Source organism: Lissotriton helveticus, chromosome 7, assembly GCF_964261635.1.
Source record: "Lissotriton helveticus chromosome 7, aLisHel1.1, whole genome shotgun sequence".
Taxonomy (NCBI): Eukaryota; Metazoa; Chordata; class Amphibia; order Caudata; family Salamandridae; genus Lissotriton; species Lissotriton helveticus.
The window spans coordinates 1,714,299,537-1,714,316,181 of NC_136068.1; the positions used below are offsets into that span (position 1 = coordinate 1,714,299,537).

At 46.1% G+C, this 16,645-nt stretch overlaps 1 protein-coding gene across 2 annotated transcripts in view; it reads right to left on the reverse strand.

The window, feature by feature from the left end:
• PSENEN (presenilin enhancer, gamma-secretase subunit) overlaps positions 1 to 16,645 on the reverse strand; it is a 42,150-nt gene that overhangs the window by 10,813 nt on the left and 14,692 nt on the right. For both annotated transcript variants that reach the window (XM_078655411.1, XM_078655412.1), the window contains one exon: positions 190 to 296. In XM_078655411.1, coding sequence (XP_078511537.1) covers positions 190 to 250 — 61 coding nt within the window. In that variant the 5' untranslated portion in view covers positions 251 to 296. The remainder of the gene's footprint in view (positions 1 to 189; positions 297 to 16,645) is intronic.

Genomic DNA, 16,645 nt, shown 5'->3' on the forward strand with positions numbered 1-16,645 from the left:
CAAAGCCTATGCGTGGACCGTGCTGCCCCAATCTCTCATTAACATTGATGTAGTAAACTCTCCTGTCCATCAAGCTGCACGCTACTTGTGATGCCATTGGGGAATGGAGTCGAGCTCTCTACCACAGTTGGGCGTACCATCTCACCTATACTGAACACGGCCCCTGTCCCAAATCTCTCAAGGACTTACCCAAATAGTACTTCCGGCACAAGTTCAGCTTCTCCTCGTTAGGCACTCTTTCGAGATTCATTTTTCACGATTGAATGCTGTGTCAGTTTATGGTCAAGGGAGGGAATCTGTAAGGGCGATCAAAGGAGGGATTTTGAAACTCAAGCCAAACAATTCAAAACAGGTGACTCGCAATAAAAGTCTGCAAGCAAAACAAGGAAGTAAGACCCGATTCGATTCAGAACTCCAAGCTTAAAAACAAGTATTATTGTACAGGCTGCAGTAAGACTTTCATAACATAATAACGCAAACACTTCAGTTACTCCACATTTCCTTCCCGAAATCGTAAAGAGTGTGCAATCACACTATTAAAGCAATTAAAAAAAGATACAAAACCTACAGATATTTTAAGTATCAAAGGGAGCATCAACTCGTGATCAAGCTTCCACCACCAATTAGCTATATGATGCAACACTTTTTCAAAAGACTGCAGCAAAAAGGAGAATAAGTGAGACTTAAGTGTTGTTTTTCATCCCTTCCCACAGGTTAGTGTTTTTTGTTTTTAATAACATTTGGGAGGAATGTTGTGTGTTGCTGGACACAGTCTAGTGTTTTAACCAGCCAACATCACGAGGGGTGGCCCTTACATCCACCCCACAATCATCCAACACAGGCTTCACTGATCAAGTGACTGCCAATTTAAGAGCCCGAGTGCACCTGCTCATGGCCAGTTCTAAGTACTATACCTAAGTGTCTGTGTAACTTATTTACAAAGTATGTGGGCCTAGAGCCCACGACCTTACATCCTGCAGGTATAATGTAATTAGTCCTGTAAGCCAGTTACTGCCCTTGTTAGATTTCGTGTAGCGACTTTTGATGGCATCGGTTAGACCTGTCCATCATTAAGATTTTTAAAATATCTGCTATCGTTTGAAATGCTCTAATACCGAAACTTTTTATCTGCTTAGCTGTTCTTTTGAGTTTTTATGGTCTGGTGCCATAAGCAAGGGCATTGTTCCCATGAATATCTTCAGCTTGCCTTTTTCTTAGCCCCCACTGCTGATATCCACTTTAACTCTCCTTATGCCTATATTTTTTTGGAGGTCTCCAAATATATAACATTTCTTTCTAGCCCTGATCCGTTTCTCTCTGCACATATTCAATTTAACACATTTGCTACTGCTGCCAGAGTGTAAAACTGAGGGCCTCCTGCACAAAGATCATGTTAGACCTGGCACCATTGGCGTGGGTCTCCCTTCCATTTTTCGCTTTGGTCTCCTCTGTGTTTGCTGGTGTTAGATGCTCTGGGCGCTGTGCCACTGCCATTCAGTGCCACAGCGCGAATGCTCCCTATTTGTAAATTTACTGTATGAATTGGTATCATCCTAATTGACCCAAGGAACATGATAGGAAAGTCGAATTTAGTATGCCTGAGCTCCAAATATGAACGTGCATCTTTTAGTGATGATTATTTTTACCCTCCGTGTTTAAAACTACAAATTTTGGGAAGTAGGTATTTTCTTGCCTAAGCCTTCCCTTGTGATCTGCTGTTATGTGTTTTGGCTGTCTGGTTTTGGAGGGCAGGGCAGGCTGAGACCGACCAGGATTAGATGGAGAGATCTGAAGTTGGAGTATGGAGAGTGGTAACCCTTTGATCTCAGCAGGTCAGTGCCTGGCAAGGTGAATGATGGCTCCACCTCCCACTGTGCGTCTGAGGGCTGACCCCCCTCTCCCTGAAAGGCAGGATGAGCATCGTAAATAAAGTGTTCCAGGACGACACCAAACTGGTTCTGGCTGGGTTCAGTGATTTGTGCCTTTTCTGAGAACAAATACTTTTGGGGTATAAAGATCTGTGCTGAAACCCCAGCACGGTGTGTTACTTCTGGATGTCAAGACGAACCTCTATCCGTGTAATTAGAGGGAAAGGACTCTGAAAACTTTCATCCATCTTGCTGAAGCAACTACCCAAGGGCCTGATTTGAACTTGCCTCCTGCTGAAGTCTCAGGGACATTAGACTTCACCTATCAGCCGTCCGTATTCCTATCTGAGGGGATCCTACTTGCAGGTGAGGCGGGGGACGAGAACTGAGAATCATTGCTAGCGCTACTGTGGGCCGCTGCAGCTGAAGAGCTGTGCCACTGAGTGCCTGCATTTGCTGTGCTACGAGAATCATCGCTATCGCTGGCTGCTGCAGTTCAGTAGCTGTGCCGCTGAGTGCCCGCATTCGCTGTGCTACGAGAATCATTGCTAGCGCTATTGTGGGCTGCTGCAGCTGAGGAGCTGTGCCGCTGAGTGCCCGCATTCGCTGTGCTACGAGAATCATTGCTAGCGCTATTGTGGCCCGCTGCAGCTGAGGAGCTGTGCCACCGAGTGCCCGCATTCGCTGTGATATATATATATACACACACACACACACAAACTGGAGCAAAGTAAGGTACAGTGTGCATAGAGTCCCCAGTCTCCAGAGGTATAACAGAGGCTAAAGTAAGATATGACCTTACTCTCTAAAGTAGTAGCTTGGTTGAGCAGTAAGGCACATGGTTTCACACACCCAAGAACTGAACTCTAGGCTAATTCTTTATATATCAAAAGATATAATTGTTTTATTTTAGAACAGGTATCAAAATATACTTTTCTCAATATGAGAGACTTTAGGTAATTACTTTGCAGAAAGGCAATAGACTTTGTAAGTTCAATAGCTACAGTGGTTGCAGGAGGCAACACAATTCTAAACACAATTTAACATTGAGCTCAATGGGTTTTTCTTATATAAATGCAGTTGATTACTTTAAGGATTGCTTTTTTAACCACAGGTCTCGATCCTGGATTCAGTTCCGGGACCTAAGCTGTAAACAGTTAAGTAAAAGCGTGTTGGTTACAGTTGTGCTTTTTAAAGACTATAAATGTATTTTCAAAGTTGACAAACTTTTCAGTGAAAAACTAGCAATGTTATTCTATGGAAGGAAATTCAAATCACAGGTAAAGTAGGTTCTCGTTACTTTTGTAATCCAATCCTGGACTCCTAGGTTCAGCACTGGGACCTCTACCTAAAACAGGTAAGTAATTACATTTTGTATTTGGTACGATTTTTAAGGAAGATTTCTAGTTTGCAAATATCGACACTTAGAAGAAATTTCAGAGAAAAACAGTCAGGGTGCTTTTGAGCCGTCGGGGCACTCGATATTATTCAATGGAGATCTTGAAAAGGGAACAAAGGCTGCAGGCTCTGGGACGGAGGATCTTCTGGAGCGACCAACACTTCGAGGGGTAAATTGGGATTTTAATGGATACGTAGGCACCCAGGAGTTGGGCCCAGGGGGCCGTGGGGCGCCGGGGTGTCTTTTGAGGTCGGGAAATCTTGCCCCCGGCTGGTCGCGGTTGGAGGGGTCCTTTGTCCTGAGGCTGCATGCGTCATCGGGGTCATCGAGGAGGGTCCTTGGGCACTGGATTCTAGGTCAGAATCGCCGGGGGGGGGGGGGGGGGGGACGTCCTCGGGGTCTTGATTCAATCCAGCACAGGCCAGGCTTGGCGGGTGCAGAGTGTGCAGGGTTCGCGGTTCCGGGCTGATGCAAGGGCTTGTTACTTGCTTTGAGCAGTACCACTGCTCGTGGGAGACCCAGGTGGTCAGAGTCACAAGGCAGTCAGGTCCTCCGGGGTTTTTGAGGTTGCTGTACACTGGAGACGCCGGGGTTTTGCAGGAGCAGGTTCGAGGGTCGACAGCCTGTAGGGCTGGGGCCAAATCAGTTGGTGTCTTCCTCTTTTCAGCAGCAGGTCTTCTTGTTCTTCTTTCTTGTTTCGTAATCTGGATCTAAGGAAGGAAGGTTTAGGGTGCCCCTAAATAGTACATTTAGGGGCGTTACAGGTAGGGCGAGGGCAGGGACCAATGAATCCCTGAACTGGGGTGGGTACACCCCCTAGCCTGCTCCTCTCCTGTGGGAGGGGGACAGGAGCCTAGCTGTGATTGGGCAGGGCTCCCCATCTTCAAGATGGCCGGAGCCCGGGTCGGGCTTGGCACCTCGTCCCAGGATGTGCATTGTTGCAGGCCCAGGAGAGCGGGGGCTCTCCACCCAGGGGTCCAGCAACATGTCTGCTGTGTGGCAGCCTAGGCAGCCTCTCAGACAAGACGTGGATTGTAGGTTAGGTGTCAGGGGGCATCGCTAAGATGCCCTCTGTGTATTTTACATTAAATCCCACACTGGCATCAGTGTGGGATTAATGTGCTGAGAAGTTTGATCTCAAACTTGTCAGCCTTCAGTGTAGCCATTATGGTGCTGTGGAGTTCGTAATGACAACCTCTCAGCACCATATACTTCTTAATGACAACACTGCACTTACAGTGCCCAGGAATGGCCCTGGGTACTGTAGGGGCACAGGGCTCATGCACCTGTGCCCACATCACTGACATAGGGCACCCAGCTTGAGGGGTGGCTGAGGTATGCCAGGGCAGTGGAGTTGTGGGCATGGCACAGAGGGATGTGTGCCATGTCGACTCTTTGTTTAGTTCTGCACCAGGACACTCAGCCTGCAAAGGCAGTGCGTGCGTGTCCGGATACAGGGCCCCTAAGGGTGGCACAATAAGTGCTACAGCCCTTAGGGGTCTTCTCTGGTCACAAGATACCTGGGGTACCATTTACTAGGGGCTGACATGTGGCCAGAGATGCCAATTGGGGTTAGGCTTTAGTACAGTTTTTAGGGAAGGAACACAGGCCTTTGGTCCCTGATTGGCAGGGACCCAGGGCACACTAAGGAAAAGTGCATCAGGTATCAGGCAAAAAGTGGGGGGGGGGGGGGTACTGCAACAGAAACTCACTTTCTCACACCCGCATTTGCTGTTGTAGGCCGCTGCAGCTGAGGAGCTGTGCGGCTGAGTGTCCACCCTAGTCACCACTTCGAGGTTCTTGTTATCACCTGCATGTGCCGCTGGGTGCCCGCCTTTAAGTTCCGTCCCAGGATTATCGTGAGTGCACGCCGCGGACCGCTACAGGTGGGAGCTGTGGCCGTTGAGAGTCCGCCTGTCATCACCGCGGCTTCCTTGTGAGGCTGCGTGCCGTACCCCTTTAAATCTCAGGTACATTGTGCATCACCGGGTCGCGTGGACCCCGGCCTCGAACTAAATTCGTTCCACACGCTTTTAAGTACTTTATTGCTTTTGAAGTGATTCTGTAATTATATGCATTGTGGTTTCTTGATCGCTTTTGAGCCTTATGTTAAGCCTATATAAAGATACTTTTTCTTTTTTTGTAGCTACTTGTGTGGTGTCCCTTTGTAGTGTCTTCACTGCGTTATTGTGTATGCTCATAAATGCTTCACACACTGCCTCTGAGATAGGCCTGTCTGCTCGTGCTACGTTACCACAGGGTTGAGCAGGGGTTATCAAACGGTGTAGCCCCCCTTATTCTGACTTGGAAAAAGGATCCCTATTTGTACCTCTGCGCCAGCCGCTGCCAACTGGACATCCCCATATCTAACAGATCCCAAACAATAAATCTTAAATTGCGACTAATAACGATTCACCATTTGTGAATTCTCATTTGGAATGTACCAAAATGGATTTGGTAAAAGTGGTTGCAATTTGTGCCCGGACTTATACTGAATCCACTGGCATTTTGCGTACTGGCCCATGTACTAATTTGTAGATTCACAAAATACAGAATCATAGAGGGTTGCAATGCGACCTGCATCATCAATATTCATATGGCAGGTTGCAAATCGCATCCTATTAAAAATTCCCAATGTCACAGGCATGGTGGACTGCTGGGGTCAGCGGACTACCGTGTCTGTGATTGCTTTCTAGTTAACCTATTTTTTTTTAATTCAGCTAGTTTTCCTCAAAGGAAACCTGATGTTTTTAATAGAATGAATAAGAAACTTTACACAAAACTTTGACTATGCAGTCGTTCATTCCATAGACCACTGCCCACAGCTAAGTTTTTCCCCCAATATTCAAAAAAGATAAAGGGTCCCTTGGGACCCCTTCCTGTTTGCAAATGGTTTATCATCTTTTTTAAATTGGTGGTAAAATGAATGTTTTGCAACCAAATTACGGCCATAAAATATTAAAACATATCGCAATGAATCAGTATTTGAAAGGGATACCCTTAAACCTCCTTTTCCAAATAGGGATCCCTAATAGTTTCTTAAACCTAGTTAACAATTTAGAAAAGCTCTGCTGAATCCAATTCCAATTCCAAAAATTCTTTATTTCGGCCACATGGGCCATAAAAGATGCAGTAAAAAACAGTACATACATTTAAAACACGATATTTACAAATAAAAGATCCTACTGGACCTGCATATGGTAAGGGATACGAGGTAATATAAGTCAGGCGGACATTTTCTTCCTTATTATCCATGCTGCCATTAAAAATTTAGAAACCGCGAACACAATGTGGCCCAGAGTGTTGGTTTTCATGACCCTGTAGGCCTGTGGGTACTTCCTGAAGCCCAAGTTCCGACACAAGGGTGCTATCCAGCGCCTCCTCGGGCTCCGGTAAGCGTGGCAACAAAACATTATGTGCAGATCATCTTCGTCATGAGCTTTACAGCATGGACAGAGTTTGTCACCCCCTGCAGACCATTTATAGGTGAATACTTTAGTAGGGAGTGTACCAAACCTCCATTGCAGGAACAGTTTCCTCGCCAAGAGAGGAAAGATAAAATCCATAAAAGGTTCAAACACATAAGAATTTTTGGATTCGATAAAACGTCCCGTCAAAGTGCCACTATCATGAGCATTAACCATGTCAACAAGGTTTTTATTCTTGTACAGCTGGGCAAGGGTTTTGCGCGAAATCCTTTGACAGCCCTGAGCTGGGTCATCCCATAAGTCTGGCAAATTCAAGCTAAACAGTTCCGACTTGATAAATGCCAGCCAGGGAATTTTACAGTTGGCATCCAACCTCATAACATGAATAAGGTCCTGTCTATAATGATACAGTTCCTCGGTGGTCCATATCCGGTGCCAAAACTTCACAGGCTTCGACAGAAGATCCTCAGCAATAGAGGGAAGGCCCAAGTCAAGTCTTAAGGGGAGGAGTGGCGTACCTTGCGGGAGAGCAAGTAGGCGTCTCAGAAAACAATTTTCCACCCCTGCCATAACCTTCCCTGCTTTATGTCCCCACAGCTCGCTGCCATAGGTGGCTGCTGCCTTCGCTTGGGACCTGTATGTTTCCAGGGCCGGGCTTACAGGCTTAAAGGTGGACTTATTAGCCACCTTCAAGAGTGCGCCCGATAGCTGGGAGAGTTTCAGCCTAGATCTCGCTACCTGGGAGTCCCATGATAAGTTTTCTTGAAGTGATACCCCCAAATATATAAAGGTCGAGACCCTCTCAAGACTAGTTTCCCCCAGTTTGGGATTGGGTCTAGTTTTGGTGGGGGGGTTGAAGATCATGAACTTAGTTTTTTCCGTGTTCACCTCCAACCCATGTTGGCGACAAAAAAGGCCAAAACCATCCACAATCCTCTGGATCCCCATGGGGATTTGGAAAGCAGGAGGGTATAGTCAGCAAACATTATTGCCGGGACCCTCCTGCCTGCCAAAAGCGGGGCATCATTGTCTTTAACAGCGTCAAGATGTTGAATGACGCTGTTGATGTACAGACAGAACAGGGTCGGGGCCAGGACACAGCCCTGTCTGACGCCTCGACGGACCGGGAATTTACCCGAGAGCTTCCCATCCCTCCCACACCTTACTTGTGCAAAGTTGTTCTCGTGCAACCTGATGATGATACTAAGAAGGTGGGGAGGTACTCCTAGCTTCTGCAGAACCTCCCATAGCTTCCCTCTGGGGACTAGGTCAAAGGCTGACCTCAGATCCACGAAGACCATGTACAATCGTCCTCCCTCTAGCGTTACAGTCTTCCAATATAGGAGAAGGAGGCGAAAGATTTGGTCCATGGTCGACGTGTTCTTCCTGAAGCCAGCCTGAAGGGGGCTCATGATGTCATTGTCCTCCACCCAGTCTAGCAGATGGTTTAGAATGAGGCGCGCAAAGAGCTTTTGGGGCACATCTATTAGGCTAATAGGCCTGTAGTTGGCGGGGAGCAGAGTAGATCCCTTCTTGTGGATTGGTACAATCTCTGCCCCCAGCCATGACCCGGGGATCGCCATACCTCCTAGAATGGCATTAAAAAGAATGAGAAGGTATGGACCCCAGATGTCCGGGTGATGCCTAAAAAGATCCCCGGGTAACCTATCCAGACCTGGCGCCTTCCCCAATGGTAAATGCTCCAGGGCAGCCTCCACTTCCCCCAGGGATAATTCCATGCCAAAAACCTGGGAGCCCAGAGGCGCTTGCAGAGCTATGTCAGGGCAGGAATTAATGTCTTGATAAAGTACCCCAAAGTGGGCCTCCCAAACCGCGGGGGCAATGTTAGGTTCAATTGCTTTATTGAGTTCCCCTATCCCATTATTTACAAGGGCCCAAAATTTCCGGGAGTCCCTGCTGAATCATTTAATGGGTTTCGTACATTTAATATAGGGTTTTAGCATTTGCAAACGCTGAAACCCTTTGTACGAGACCCTTAATTAGTTACTGTTTTTATTCTGTACATTGTATTAACACTCGTCTTGGTGAATTTTGAGCTGAAATCAATATCCTGCAGTAGATTCTTATATTCATGTACTTGTTCAGTATCTCTTCTTGAATGGATGGCAAATCATTCGGGCAATATGACCACTGAATGCATTTGTTTGATACTGTTACATCGCAGGTTCTCATGTCACTATTTCTTCCCTCATTCCAGCCACTGTGCAAAACAGGCCGCCATCCCCGACTCCTGGATTGAGCACTGTGTTCATCTCTAAAGAGAAAATAGTTTTATCTTAAAAAAAAAAGCCATTTATTTCATTGTAATGATGAAGTACCGTTAGGGCATTTCCTAAGATAATTTTTGCATTACATTATGATGAAGGTTTAAATGGAGCAAAAGTAGCTACCTTCCTAAGGCATCTCTAACTCTTTCCACGCTATCATAAGTGCAGGAGTGAGATTTCAACAATAGGAAAAGGGACTTCCTCACCGCCAATCAATTGGTCGCCCTCTGGTCGTCCGCTTGCAAGAAATTTAGGGGTCCATAAGGATGTAGGGCGGATCGCCACCGCCCGCATGGCGGTGGCGATCTGCCCTACATCCTTCCCCGGCAGAAACTTGCTTTCGGGGGCCCGTTGCGGTCCCCCAGGGTATTGGCGGGGTGTGCACGACAATGCATACAGTGCATTCCCAGCATTGTGGCGGTACGTGCTTTGAGCACCTCCCGCCACAATGCTAGGAATGGGGGATGCCACCGCCATGGTGGGAGTGGCATCCTAATCGCCTGGGCGGGTCCGCCGCACCACTGGTGGCCTGTCCCAGCACCGCTAGTCCGCCCACCATCCTAATGGGCCCCTTAGTATTTTAAAAATAAAATATAAGATGATGCTATTGGTTGTTTATTCGTGAGAAAATTATAGTGACCCTCTTTAATGAGGCAATTGGATAGCAATTTAACTTCAGATTCTTTTAAACCACGTTTCTCCTTTCATCTAACTATGTTTTTTTCAACTATGATGTAGAATGAATTGTGACTTTTTAATATACATTGTCTCTGGTTTGAGAGCCATCAATGCCAAATTCATTGGCACTTGCTTGTAATTATTTTTGTCTTCTTTTCTTTCATATCAGACCAGTGGTCTAAATCTTAGTAAGTTGCTGTCACTTTTCTAGTAAAGCTTGACACATCAATTTTAAATTTCTATGTCAAATTCAATCAACATGAGGCCACTCAAGAATTGAGATATCTCCTGATGCTCGTGTTCCTTTAGTACATTTTTTCCCTTGAGCTGATTGTCATCCCTGTTAGTATTTATTTACTGTCATTTCGATCATTTAATGGTGCCTCATCCCTTCCCTCTTCGCTTTCTAGTCTTTTATTGTACTGCTTCTTTTCATACATCATTTATTGTATTGTAATAGCATTTATATAGTGCTTACTACCCCTGACGAGGCATCAAAGCGTTTTTTCGGCGGGTAGCACGCTACTCTGGGACCCATAGAGGATTAGTGTTGAATTAGTATAGTGAAACATGCATGTACATTTTAAGTGGTGGATAGGTTAGTCAGTTATTTTGATTTGGAATCATAGCAGAAGGATAGAGGAGGACACAGGTTTGTATTTATTTATCGCTTGTTGACGCACGCTATTCAGGAAGCCTACAAAGGATTAGTGGTGAATTAATATGGTGAAATATGAGGTAATTTCAGTGGTGGATATTAGTCTGTTACTTGGAGTGAGAAGGATAGCGGAGGGATAAAAGTGGAAGAAAGATTTGTATTCATATAGCACTTGTTACCCCTGATGGGTGTTGAATCGCTTCTCTGGCGAGTAGCACGCCACTCCGGAACCCATAAAGGATTACTGTTGAAAATTAGTATAGTAAAAAATATGAAGTAATTTGAGTAGTGGATATGTTATTCAGTTATTTGGATAGTATATTAGTATAGTTTATTATGGAATTTTCGAAGTGAACATGTTAGTCTGTTAATTTCGAATGAAAAGGATAGTGGAGGGATAAAAGAGTGAAAGATTGTTTTTTTTTTTTAGGTCTTAGCAATAGGAGGAGGCTTTTGGATGAGTACAATGGGGTTTTGGAGGGGAGGACTCAGAGGAAAGTGTTTAGAAAGGTTTTTTTAGGGGATCGGTATAGTAAAAGAGGTGTCCGATGATGCAAGGAGGGGTAGAGTAGGAGATAAAAGGTGGTCTGTTAGGTGTAATTACAGCAGGGAGAGTGTGTCTGAAATGGATGTAGTTATGTATGGTGTTGATGGGCGTTGTTTTAGTGATGAGTGTATTGGTTAGTGGTGGAGGATAGAGTTGTGTCTGTTTGTGGGTGATGGTGGATATGTGTGGTAGTTGGGATAGTAGGGTGTGTAGATGTGGTTTGGTTGGGATGGTGGTGCATGCTGGTACATGAATCTGTGCATTGTGCTGTGCGTGATGTACATTTGGTGTGAGTGTGTTGCTCCGTTTGTGGATGTGGATGGTGTGGGCTGGGTATTGCTAAATGAGAAAAAGGGCAGCATTTCTGGCCCTTGTCCTCTCTGCCCTTAGCCTCGACGCCCAGACTGAGATGCCCTAAGCCTGGCCTTTTATAGCCCTAGTTATCAGGTGACCCTTTCGGCCGTTGGGAACCCTAGCCCTAACATTATCCAATCACGACAACTAGCCCTAAAATCTTGAACCAATAGGAGACAAGGACCTTACAGCCAATCTTAGCCCTAGTCCAAGCACCCATTCAGTTAAAAAACCCTGATCTCTACGTCCAATAAAGGCCTTAGCCCTGCCAGTAGTCCCAACCCAAGTCCAAGCAGCCAATGGTACAGGTAGCCCTGGTCCCTACTTCCAATAGAAAGCCTAACCCTACTCTTAGTCCCACAACTAGTCCAACAACCAATCACACCAGAAGCCCTAAATAGCTACTTCCAATTAAAGGTCTAACCCTAGCCCTAGTCCCACCCTACTCCCAACACCAATAACATAGGAAGCCCTAGTCCCTACTTCAATAGAAACCATAACCCTATCCCTAGTCCCAACCCTACAATTTTTGAATCACAGACCCAGCAACCAATAAGAACCCTCAAATACCCAACTAATGAGGACATTAACCCTAACCCAATAGAAACACCAGATACAACCACCAATCAGTGCACACATGTGCCAACCACTAGCAGACCATATAAGGTCCCAGCGACCTCAGACAAGGTTTGCTGGCCAGGGAGTTGGAAGCTGCTTCTCCTGTTCAGAATCTCCTAGGAGACAGACAGGCTCAATCCACACTTTGGACTTCTGCAGGTAAAGGCTTCACTAACTCGAAATCTAACAATACAGTTTGAATAAAACTTTACTCCCCCTGCTGGCCAAAAAACTAAGTGCAGAGGCCCCAGTAACTACAGTTTAAACAGGTCACAGAAGCACCCTCTGATGTAGAATATCCCTGTTGCTGGGGGGGGGGGGGCGGGGGGGCTGGCCTCACTGGCTAGTGAACACAAAATGGTGGCTGGGGGTGCACTGTTTTAACACACAGGTCTTAGCACAGAGCAAAGGGGAAATTTGGAGGGAAAACAGATGTGTCACCAAGGAATAAGAGGGACAAACTACAGAGGTTAGACTGCAAATCCCACAATTCAACACGTTAAAACGCAAGCAATCATGGACAGGGAAAACCACAAGTTTAAAACACAAAACAGGTGATAAAATATGCAATCATAGAGAACGCACTAGTCTGTCTCCTTACCACTTCCTGGACTCGGCTCACTGCAGTTTGCTTCTACTAATATAAGTTTCCTCAGGCCTTAAACAGTTCAAGTGTGGTAAACTCACAAGCACTAATCTTATATTAAAAAGGCTGCCGTAAACCTGTTTTTGTCTTTGTCAATAGTGCTGAGAAGTTTGTATAAACCCTCCGTTTCTTGCCAAGTCCTGGAAATGCAGCAGGTCCAGTCCAAGCCAGTATTGTTCTGGTTCTAGATTGGTTGCAGAGCTAATATGCAGGAACATTGAATTGTTCCATGTCTCTAGTGAGATGGAACAGGTTCCGGTGTATGGGGTTTGTGATGCTACCACATTCCCAATATGCAGTTAAAGGACAGTTTAAGTCATAGTCTTCCATGACCCACCGTTGACCATGGCTTACCAGTGAACATAAATACAGAGGTTGCACAAGATTGGACACATGGTGTGGATTTCGTCTAAATAATACTGGGGGCACACAGATGTGGCCCACAAATGAATTTTTAGGTCTTTTTTGACAGCACAATTGTCTAAGTAATTGTTGCGAATTCTTCAAAAATACGTATTATGCGTTGGCTCCATCCTGAGGAGTATTTTGTCTCTTGCATCATGCGGTTGGCTTTTCGTCATTTCATTCTAGTCGTGTTCTTCTGAGCTTCGGCATCAAGACGCCTCAGGGTATTCGAGCGCTTAATAAGTTGCAATAACATAACTTTCAAGGAAGTGCCTCCATTGGCATGCATGAGGGACCTTGCTTACTGCCGAAAAATACTCTCATTCCTTGCACTCTTTATCACATTCAATTATCTCTGATGTTTATTCAATATAGGAAGCAATGTTTTTTTCCACTTTTTACCCTACTATTGACAGAACCAATAGGTTTTGCTTAAGTGTGCTGAAGAGAATTTGTGCATGTAAAGACTGTTCTTGCATGCCTGTATTTATAATTCTTTCGCACATCAAAGCCAGACTTACTCACTTTGCCAGTGCTTGCTTTATCATTTTTGTCTCCAAGGAGGCAAATAAGAGGACTAAATGTGTTTGTTTTCTCTTCTGTGTCCATATACACGAACCAATCAATGGGTTAAATAGGTTTTTCCATTTTTGTATGATTCTGGAAAATGCTAATCTAAGGGAAAGATTTCCAGTCCTGGTCGAGCTCTGCAGGGCACTTAATTCTCATACCCTGCCAACTTAAGGCGAACAAAGAAAAACCAAAGGTGGTGATGGACGGAGCGTTGACAATACAAACACTCACCCCCAGTCAACTGATCTGGGTTTAATCCATCACCGTTCTTTAGCTCACTCCGCCACCCCTGTTCAGACATGGCCATATGCAAATCAGTCTGACCCTGTGCCTCATGGGAACAGTCCAGCCCGAACTGCCAAGCCATGTCTGGGGTGAGTGTTTGTATTGTCAACGCTCCGTCCATCACCACCTTTGTTTTTTCTTTGTTCGCCCTAAGTTGGCAGGGTATGCTCAGACGTGAGTCCCTTGCTCACTTTGCCACTGGAGTCAATCAAGCCTGGCTGAAGACGGCTGTAATGCCAGAAACCGGTCCTGGGAAGCTTGATTCCGGTCCAGAGAAGACATGGCTTGGCAGTTCGGGCTGGACTGTTCCCATGAGGCACAGGGTCAGACAGATTTGCATATGGCCATATCTGAACTGGGGTGGCGGAGTGAGCTAAAGAACGGTGATGGATTAAACCCAGATCAGTTGACTGGGGGTGAGTGTTTGTATTGTCAACGCTCCGTCCATCACCACCTTTGGTTTTTCTTTGTTCGCCCTAAGTTGGCAGGGTATGCTCAGACGCGAGTCCCTTGCTCACTTTGCCACTGGAGTCAAGCAAGCCCGGCTGAAGACGGCTGTAATGCCAGAAACCGGTCCTGGGAAGCTTGATTCCGGTCCAGGGAAGACATGACTTGGCAGTTTGCGCTGGACTATTCCCGTGAGGCACAGGGTCAGACTGATTTTATATATGGCCATGTCTGAACTGGGGTGGCGGAGTGAGCTAAAGAACGGTGATGGATTAAACCCAGATCAGTTGACTGGGGGTGAGTGTTTGTATTGTCAACGCTCTGTCCATCACCACCTTTGGTTTTTCTTTGAGGGTTAGAACTCTCATTGCCAATGCAAAGTTGTGAGCTCTAGGTCTACATAGTTTGTAAATAAGTGACACAGTCAATTAGGTATAGTACTTAGAACAGGACATGAGCATGTGCACTCGAGCTCTTTTATTGGCAGGGTCACCTGACCAGTGACACCTGTGTTGGATGAGTGTGGGGTGGGTGTAAGGGTCACCCTCGTGGGAGTGGCTGGTTAAAACACTAGACTGTGTCCAGCAGGACACAACACAGGGCTTACAGTGTGTGCCACAGTGGCTGAGATCAAGTGTTCAGCTACAAGAAATGAGGAGAAAGAGGGAATAGATTCAATTACTTTATAACTTGCAAAAAGTTTGTGAAGTATCACAAATACAGTATTGTACATAGAGTTGGATTTTGTGGGCAGAACGGCCCAAACACTTAAAACTAGAATCAGAGAACATATAGTGAAGAAGCACTTGGACACCGCACTGTATGCCATACGTATGGCTTTCCAGAATACACTACTGTAGGACTCTCTCTTCCTCAGTGTTTTTTGTCTGGGTGTTGTTGGCATGAAATATTTGCAAATTGTCATACCATTTGGTTTGGAGTTTGTATTTGAGTTTGTATTTGATTGAACAATGGGAGTGGACTCTAGCCGCACTTGAACCTTCGTTGCCGGCTTTGTCCTTCTGCCAGTACCCATACTAGTTGTTTTGACTATTTTAGTATTTGGCCCACTCTTTGTCATTTTCATCCCTTGCTATGTGCGAGCTGGTTTATAATTTCCTCGCACAACTCTGTCTTCGAGTTTGTAGGGTAGTTTGTGGGGGACTTTATAAATTAATTTCCAGCTATGTAACCAGGGTTTGCTCACTTTGGGATTGGTTGAACTTCCCTTGATAGCTCCGATTTCCCTATTTTCCCTACAATCCAAAATGTTTGATGTCATTTAAAATAAGCGAAGAAGGCAAATGAGACCTGCAGAGTTTTTGCCCCGACCAGGCCTGATCGTCCGCAGCCCACTCCGAGTAGGCTGACAGACAGCGGCTGGACTCAGCTGGCTCACTTGTAGGGTCCACCGGCTTTCCTTCACAACAAATCCCACACAATTCCCGGCAGTGCCGTGCCTTCTCCCTCGTGCAGATGCATCTGAATTCCAGCACTGCCTCTTACCGCCATAAGCCCCTCACGGCGTCCGGCCGTTGTGGAATACTGGGGACAGTGCCGGTCGCCAATTTCAAATCTCCCAACTCCAAATGCCAAACACTGCCCAGCCCTGCCGGCTCCTGCTCGCGGCCTACCCGAGCCCCCATGGGCAATATGCTGCGGATCGGATGCCCAGCTCGGAGCCTCAGAGCCAGGTGCCTGGGGCTCGGGATTGGTGCCAGGAGCTCGAGGCAGGATGAAGCAGGGTGAGGCGAAGCAGCGGCGCGTGGTGGGATGCAAGGAATGCAGGAGCACCGAGTTTCAGGTGAGCTGCATGGAGTGTTTAACATTCACTGCTGTATTATCCTTGTACTTGTGTTTGGTACCTTTTTGTACCTTGCACACACCACTTTCCCTTGTAACACACAGTATGCTACCTCTCACATTTTGTTTACCTTTGATACATGCACAAGTGCCACCATTGCCTACGTTACGTTTATTCTTGTGCCTGAGTGTCTAGCTTATTTTGCAGTATTATACCTCTATTTGTACTTTGTTTTCTCTTATAACCTGCACACTTGTCACTTTTTCCTCATGGCACCTTTGCTACCTCATGTATTTTGTTTCCTCACAATTGTCACTTTTACCTCATGTAACTTAACGTCTGCTTTTGTAATTTGTTCACGTGTAATGTTCTCCTCATGTAACAGTTCTGTTCCTTGTGTGAAGCGCTCTGACGCCTTCGGGTAAAGTCCGCGCTATATAAAAACGCATAAATAAATAAAATAAATAAATTACAAGGCTCCCCTCCTCCTCCGTCCGTCCTTCCTTCCTTCCTTCTGGGAGTGCCAAAGGAGGTTTTTCGGGATCAGCTCCCTCACCTCGGGGATGTGTCTGACTGTGCCGGCTCCTCTGGAGCCCAAAACGAAGGCGAGGACTGGGGGCAAGTAACAGATGTGATCGAGCTCTGCC